The sequence below is a fragment of the Sinocyclocheilus anshuiensis genome, unplaced genomic scaffold, assembly GCF_001515605.1.
Source record: "Sinocyclocheilus anshuiensis isolate Anshui unplaced genomic scaffold, SAMN03320099.WGS_v1.1 scaffold784, whole genome shotgun sequence".
Taxonomy (NCBI): Eukaryota; Metazoa; Chordata; class Actinopteri; order Cypriniformes; family Cyprinidae; genus Sinocyclocheilus; species Sinocyclocheilus anshuiensis.
This window is the reverse complement of record NW_015554160.1, coordinates 581123-589560: the sequence shown is the minus strand read 5'-3', so window position 1 is coordinate 589560 and position 8438 is coordinate 581123. Positions and strand designations below refer to the sequence as shown.

At 41.5% G+C, this 8438-nt stretch overlaps 1 protein-coding gene across 1 annotated transcript in view; it reads right to left on the bottom strand.

Annotated features, from left to right (window-relative positions):
• LOC107670806 (latent-transforming growth factor beta-binding protein 1-like) overlaps nucleotides 1-7864 on the bottom strand; it is an 80278-nt gene extending 72414 nt beyond the window's left edge. The window contains exons 1-2 of the mRNA XM_016463573.1: nucleotides 7193-7864; nucleotides 5580-5650 (exon numbers count right to left, since the gene is read on the bottom strand). Of these exons, the coding sequence (XP_016319059.1) occupies nucleotides 5580-5650; nucleotides 7193-7527 (406 nt within the window). The 5' untranslated portion in view covers nucleotides 7528-7864. The remainder of the gene's footprint in view (nucleotides 1-5579; nucleotides 5651-7192) is intronic.
• Between the last annotated feature and the right edge of the window lie 574 nt (nucleotides 7865-8438).

Below are 8438 nucleotides of genomic sequence, written 5' to 3'. Positions count from 1 at the left end.
CCTCACACGGCTCCGGGGGGTGAATAAAGGCCTCCTGTAGCGAATCCATGTGTTTTTGTGAGAAAAATATCCCTATTTCAAGCGTAATAAACACTTTTCTATCACTTCCGCCATCTGTCATACGCAGAAGCAGTTCCAGCGGATGACATAGGACGTCGGCGTTGTGTGATTAGTGACGAACGCGGAGAGAGAACAAAACAAAATGCCGGTAATGAATTAGAAGTACAAACCGAGGATTTGTAAAAAAAAATGTCAGAGGATTTTGATATAAGCCAAGATGAGACTGGGTTTGCTTTGCTAAAGTAAGGAAACTTTGCTTCTTTTTTTCCTTTTAAACAAACTTGTGAGACTAGCATATCTCAGAGGCGCACGCACAACGCATACGTACTATGTCAACCGTCGGAACATTTTCCGCATACGACAGTCAGCAGAAGTGAGAGAAAAATGTTTATTACGTTTGAAATATGGATATTTTTCATACAGAAACGCATGGAATCACTACAGGAGGCCTTTATTCATGCCCCGGTGCCGTGTGAGGCACATTTTATTATGGATGCGCATGCTTTATTTAACATGTTTTGGACTGTTAAAGAGAAACACCCACCCACTGCAATAATAACGCTTGGAATAGCCAGGACAATTTTTTATTTAACTCCGATTGGATTTGTCTGAAAGAAGAAAGTCATACACAGATGGCTCGAGGGTGAGTAAAACACTGGCTAATTTTCATTTTTGGGTGAACTAACCCTTTAACCTCACTGAATGATTTACATACAGTTGTCTCTGTATATTAAAGGGTTAGTTCACCCAAAAATGAGAATTAGCCTGTTTTACTCACCCTCAAAGCATCCTAGGTGTATGTTACTTTCTTCTTTCAGACGAATCCAATCGGAGTTATATTAAAAATTGTCCTGGCCCCTCCAAGCCTTTCAATTGGGGTAAGCGGGTGTTGGTTGTCAACAGTTCAGAAGACGTGAAATAAAGTGCGCGTATCCGTAATAAAACATCCCTCACACGGCTCTGGGGGGTGAATAAAGGCCTCCTATAGCGAATCCATGCATTTTTGTAAGATAAATATCCATATTTCAAATGTAATAAACACTTTTTTCTCACTTCCGCTGACTGTCATACGTGGAAGCCGTTCTGGCGGATGACGTAAGACATCGAAGTTGCGTGATAAGTGACGAATGCTGAGACAAAACAAAACTAAATGCGAATTAGAAGCACAAAACGAGGATTTGTAAAGAAAAATATCGGAGGATTTCGATATAAGCCAAGAAGAGACTGGTTTTCCTTTGCTAAAGTAAGGAAACTTTGTTTCCTTTGCTCCTGCATTTCTCAGAGGTGCGCGCATGACACATAAGTCTTACGTCATCCGCCTGAATGTCTTCCGCGTACCACAGTCAGCTGAAGTGAGAAAGAAGTGTTTATTACGTTTGAAATATGGATATTTATCTTACAAAAATGCATGGAATCGCTACAGGAGGCCTTTATTCACCCACCTGGAGCCGTGTGAGGGACGTTTTATTATGGATGTGCGCACTTTATTTCACGTCTTCTGAACTGTTGACAACCAACACCCGCTTACCCCAAATGAAAGGCTTGGAGGGGCCAGGACAATTTTTAATATAACTCTGATTGGATTCGTCTGAAAGAAGAAAGTCACATACACCTAGGATGCTTTGAGGGTGAGTAAAACACAGGCTAATTTTCATTTTTGGGTGAACTAACCCTTTAAGCTTTAAAAGTATCTCAGTTATCTGAAAAATTAGAATAGAAAATTTAACAAGCATTCTTAGCAATACAAGTCTTAGCTATACAAGAAGCACTGCAAAAACCTAGATTCTCTATGGCTTAGTAGTTTGCACACCAGCCCCTGAGAAACAAACCCATATCTATCAAATACAGACATCCAGAACCAAGACTGACTTTAATGTATAAGAAAGATCACTTGGATGAAATTGCCTGCATAATCACTGTACACTAGTAAAATGTACACCTGATGTTCAACGCAAGGCTCCAAGACAAAACACACAGACATCCAAGACACAATCTTGGAGGTGCCATAGACCCTACACACACAAAAGTCAATTTGTCATTCCTGAAAAACAAGGGGAAGGAAGGAGGAATGTCACTGGAGGGTGACCATGATTTCACCAAGTACAACATGTTCCTGGATCAACATCCTTGTTGATCCTGGAACAACATCCCAATTAACCAATCAGAATTGAGGGATAACTTTTCAGGAAATATCTGTTTTAGGCTTATGATCAGGATTAGGTGCTTCTACACCCTTGGTAATCAGCTATCATTTCACACTGATTTTAGGAATAAATTATGGGTAGAGATTGGGTTTAGTCTATATTTTTGGACAGTAATGTTGATCCAGGATCAACAAAAGATGTTGATCCAGGAACATGTCTTACTTGGCAAAATCACGGCGACCGTCACTGGAGACAGGGGATGTAGACACAATATTGATTGTCTAGGATATGTGTAAAAGGTGGGTAAGAGGATTGTGTGCTGGAGGTAAGACTCAGACAGCGGGTGGAGGTGCAACTCCTGCTTTTCCCCCGTGGCCTCCACGTACTAATTGATTCTATTGTCCTCATTTGTAAGTTGCTTTGGATAAAAGTGTCTGCTAAATGACTAAATGTAAATGTAACCTGTAGCTTCCGCTGATTGTTGTACGTGCATTCATTCCGCCGGATGACGTAGGCGTAGCGTAAGATCCGGTGAGAAGTGATGAATGTGGAAGCGGAGCGGAGAGAGCAAAACAAAACACTGGTCACGAATTAGAAGCACAAAACGAGGATTTGTAAAGAAAAATATCGGAGGATTTCGATATAAGCCAAGAAGAGACTGGTTTTCCTTTGCTAAAGTAAGGAAACTTTGTTTCCTTTGCTCCTGCATTTCTCAGAGGTGCGCGCATGACACATAAGTCTTACGTCATCCGCCTGAATGTCTTCCGCGTACCACAGTCAGCTGAAGTGAGAAAGAAGTGTTTATTACGTTTGAAATATGGATATTTATCTTACAAAAATGCATGGAATCGCTACAGGAGGCCTTTATTCACCCACCTGGAGCCGTGTGAGGGACGTTTTATTATGGATGTGCGCACTTTATTTCACGTCTTCTGAACTGTTGACAACCAACACCCGCTTACCCCCATTGAAAGGCTTGGAGGGGCCAGGACAATTTTTAATATAACTCTGATTGGATTCGTCTGAAAGAAGAAAGTCACATACACCTAGGATGCTTTGAGGGTGAGTAAAACACAGGCTAATTTTCATTTTTGGGTGAACTAACCCTTTAAGCTTTAAAAGTATCTCAGTTATCTGAAAAATTAGAATAGAAAATTTAACAAGCATTCTTAGCAATACAAGTCTTAGCTATACAAGAAGCACTGCAAAAACCTAGATTCTCTATGGCTTAGTAGTTTGCACACCAGCCCCTGAGAAACAAACCCATATCTATCAAATACAGACATCCAGAACCAAGACTGACTTTAATGTATAAGAAAGATCACTTGGATGAAATTGCCTGCATAATCACTGTACACTAGTAAAATGTACACCTGATGTTCAACGCAAGGCTCCAAGACAAAACACACAGACATCCAAGACACAATCTTGGAGGTGCCATAGACCCTACACACACAAAAGTCAATTTGTCATTCCTGAAAAACAAGGGGAAGGAAGGAGGAATGTCACTGGAGGGTGACCATGTTTTCACCAAGTACAACATGTTCCTGGATCAACATCCTTGTTGATCCTGGAACAACATCCCAATTAACCAATCAGAATTGAGGGATAACTTTTCAGGAAATATCTGTTTTAGGCTTATGATCAGGATTAGGTGCTTCTACACCCTTGGTAATCAGCTATCATTTCACACTGATTTTAGGAATAAATTATGGGTAGAGATTGGGTTTAGTCTATATTTTTGGACAGTAATGTTGATCCAGGATCAACAAAAGATGTTGATCCAGGAACATGTCTTACTTGGCAAAATCACGGCGACCGTCACTGGAGACAGGGGATGTAGACACAATATTGATTGTCTAGGATATGTGTAAAAGGTGGGTAAGAGGATTGTGTGCTGGAGGTAAGACTCAGACAGCGGGTGGAGGTGCAACTCCTGCTTTTCCCCCGTGGCCTCCACGTACTTCCACACATACAGTGGCGGGTTCTTATATAACCTACTGGCAGAAACACACAGGATGAGGAGAAACTGATCCAACTCTTCCACTGGGTTATCATACTCTTTGTAGCCTCAAAATTCCTCACCTTTTACCCCCTTATCACTGTGTCCTTTGTTTTCTAAAATTATATTTAAAGTTTTTTTCCTGTGTACTTTCTGTCCATTTTATTAACTGAAACATTTCTGTCATGTCTTGCATTTTCTTTCTTTACAAACCCCATGTTGGTGCTCTGGGTTTTGTGTGCAATAACTTGCAGATTAGATTTGCTTGTAACTTGAGCATGTTGTGATACACTGAGTGTTTGCTAATATGTGCTATCATGAACCATCCGCTGCCACCCACTCGAAATCTACACTTATGATAACAAAACACACCCAACCACCCCCATCCCTCTCCTTCAGATCTCACTGAGGCCGTTTTGACTCTGATCACAGGTGGGCACTGCAGCTGTCTGTCTGGTTGTTTATGAAGGACACCATAAAATGTCTCAGCATATGTCATATTTTAACCACAGCAACTGCTCGTGGCATTAAAGGACAGTTCACTCAAAATGAAAATTATGTTGTTCCAAACATGTATGACTTTATTTCTACTTTGGAACACTACTTTAAGAAAATTGTTTCAACTGTTTTTGTCCATTCAATGAAAGTCAATGGGGGCCAAAACAACACTTGAACTCTCTGATCTGTTTTGTGCATTTTACAGAAGAATTAAAGTCAAAGAGACTAAATATTGACATTTCCTCTCACTTATATTTAGCACACATTTGTGTCCAGAGGGAGCTTCTAGACACCATTTTATACCAAGGGGACTACGGAGCAAGACATGGATGAATGTCTTGCTCAAAAGCGCACAGTAAGGGTTTGAAGTCAAAGGGGCATAAGTGTAAATCCAAACCCTCGGTCTGTGATCAGTAAATGATGCTGGGCAGGATTGTTAACTCCTAGATGATCCCTAAATATGATTAAACCTGCAGCTTTTGTGTTAGCAGCCTAAACCCTTTCGGTAACACTTTAGTATAACGACCAATTCTCACTTTTGTTAATAGCGAGAATTGGACCTTAAAATAAAGTGTGACCACTCTTTCTAATTAGACAAACTCAATCCCCTTTTCTACACCAATGAGTTTTAAAGACTGGTTAGCTAATTTTGTTGACATACTTAGGATAACTGATTTCATGTTAAATCCTCAGTCTTTAGCAAAATTGTTACACTAAAGCAAAGAAACCATTCTGAACTAGACTTTCAGGGTGATTATAGGACTCCCCTTGTTCAAGCAAGATTTTAGATTGAAGCTCAAGTGTGGTGTAGTGCAGAAGAAAGACCTGAGAGAACCCAAGCACATGCATGATTCAAAAGAATCGTCATAACTCACGTTTAGTGCAGCGCTGAGATCCCTGGGTCTTGCTCCAACCAACACAGCACTGCCCCCCACAGACGTTCACTCTGTAATGACATCAAGAGTCACACTCACACACAAACTGAATGGACCTACTAACCTTACTGTAACCCCCACCCCCCGGTCAATCTCCTCGCCCACCCAGAGAGGTTTCTGACGCAAGTCTGCTCTCACTGAAGTGACATGGGAGCCCGGGGACCAAAGCTGGATGAGGCTCCAATATAATTAGTCCTCGTATTCCCACTGTGCTATTTCATACTGTACCTTAGAGCAAAGCAAGAGGAACTGATCCAAAGCACAGGAAATATGAAGAAATACAGGGCTGGGATACACTCAGTACTCTTCGTGATTGTAGGGAATGTGGAAAAATCTTTGTGACCTGGTGAAACTTTGTGGCCTGGTGAAACTTTTTAAGGGGCATCTGGTTCATTGGTAGGGGAGCCGGTAGCCTACATTTAATCTGGCTCGCATGGTTTCTAGAATCAACAAATGTTACTTTGCTTTTTAGAACGTTATGATCACTGTAGACTGGTTGCCTTATCAAACTCCTTAGTGACATCTGGCTGCTAACATCATTGGCAAATGCAAGTTTGAAACTAATGGAACTACAACACTCACATTCTTGATTACTTCTGTTCAACAGTATTACACTGACACAATTTACGTTAGCAATTTGCACAATACGTGAGTGAGTGAAGTGACATGTGGCCAAGTATGGTGACCCATACTAGGAATTAGTGCTCTGCATTTACCCATCCAAAGTGCACACACACAGCAGTAAACACAAACACCGTGAACACACACCCGGAGCAGTGGGCAGCCATTTATGCTGCGGCGCCCGGGGAGCAGTTGGGGGTTCGGTGCCTTGCTCAAGGGCATCTCAGTCGTGGTATTGAAGGTGGGAGAGAGCGCTGTACATTCACTCCCCCCACCTACAATCCCTGCCAGTACGAGACTCGAACCCACAACCTTTGGGTTATGAGTCCGACTCTCTAACCATTAGGCCACGACTTCCCCATACAAGTAACGCATTACAATGGAAGCATCACTTAGTTTTTAAATCATACTAAACTTTTACTTTTTGGAACGGTTACATCATTTTTTCTTCTTATGGCTAATTTTTATATTTATCTTTATCAAACTGTGAACTACAGACAGCTAAATAATCGGTTTGACTTACCGATATTCGTTATCAGCACCATTTGGTGGGTCTCTATAGAAAATCATTCAATATCGGTATTCACTTATAAAGTTACTTTATAATGTTACTTTATTTCTAATTCATTTGTTTAGTTTGGATAATGAACTTTGTGACCATTTAGACTGCAAAACAGCTTTGCGTAAAAACATCAGTTATTTAAATAACACTACAATATCACAATATTCATAATGAATATAATAATAATAAATATTCATAATCCATATTTTCTGTTGTAGCTGCCTAATGGCAAATATAGATATTATTTTGTCTAATAGGTATTGTATGGTACATAGCCTACAAATAATTATAATTCTACTAAAAAAAACTCTATAGGTTATTGGTCGAAATGTAATGTTATGCACATGAATACACTTGGCTCTGCTCTTACCCTGATATTTTCATATGATGGCTGGTTGTGTGTCGGCCAGGCTGCGCGTCCTGGCGGATCGGAATGCTCGGGTTCGGATTCGACTGGTGACCCATTCTGCGGGTCCGGACCTGGCCGCCGAAGCTGGCTTTGAGCTCCACATTGTAGGAGTGCGGCTGTCCCGACGCTCCCGAGAGCGATGAAATAGAGCTCACGTGAACCCCGTCCGTACCGCTCGGTCCCGGTTGAAGCACGTACAGTTTCCTGAAGCCGCTCTTATCCGCCGAGAGCGAAGCCGGAGAAATCAATAACGTTAGAGAAACAATGATGTCCCACATGAGCACAGCCATATCCATTGGAAGTGAACGTGTTGGGAAAGTTTGAAAGAACTACTCTGTACTATATACACACACTATAGATAGAAAGACACAAAAAAAACTATAGAAGTGCAGCTCCGCTCTGTCGCGTGTGAAGCAGTTGTAAACCCTCGCGCGCTGTCATCTATTCGCCATAAGAAAACACTTAGAGGCAAACATAACTTAAAAGAGGGGGAAAATGCTTGGAGTGAAAGAAAGTTTCAAAGCACGAAACGGAAATCAGGGAAAACGGGAGTCAAGGCGGCGAGAGAGCTCGCGTGCGGGCGATTTGAGCTCGAGCAGAAGTTTGAAAACTCTTAGAAAAGTTTGAGCGCGTGTGTGTGCAAGGGCAGGAGTTTGTGCTCGAGCTCCATATAGCCAATCTCCTGCAGACATGACGTCAGGGATGGAGCTCTTATTGGAAGACACATGTGGGGCTGAACCCTTAAACCAAAGGCATAAAACTGAACTGAAGAACTGCGTTCAGACTTATGAATTTGATGATGGGGGTCGTCTGTAAAAATGTCAGATAAGTGCATCCATCATAAGTCAAGCCTGTCATGTAGAGCGCAGGCATCAGTTCCACTGCTCCACACAAAAATAAGCTATTCCACTAGAGGGTTCTCAGGATATTACATTGGCCGTCAACTGGGGACTGAATATTAATATTGCTTATACAAAATTAACCAGAAATTCCATTAGAATCAAACACTGGCTATGCCTACATGCACCCTAAGCCAGTGCTGGAATTAAAGCTGAAGCTCATGTAAACAGAATACCATAATTATGCACATAATTAGAGTAACCATAATCACAGTATAGCCTATGCTTTAACCACATTTCTTCCACTCTGATCAAAGTGCGCATGTGCAGAAGAGAAGCCGCACTCAGGAAACAGGGTTACTTACATT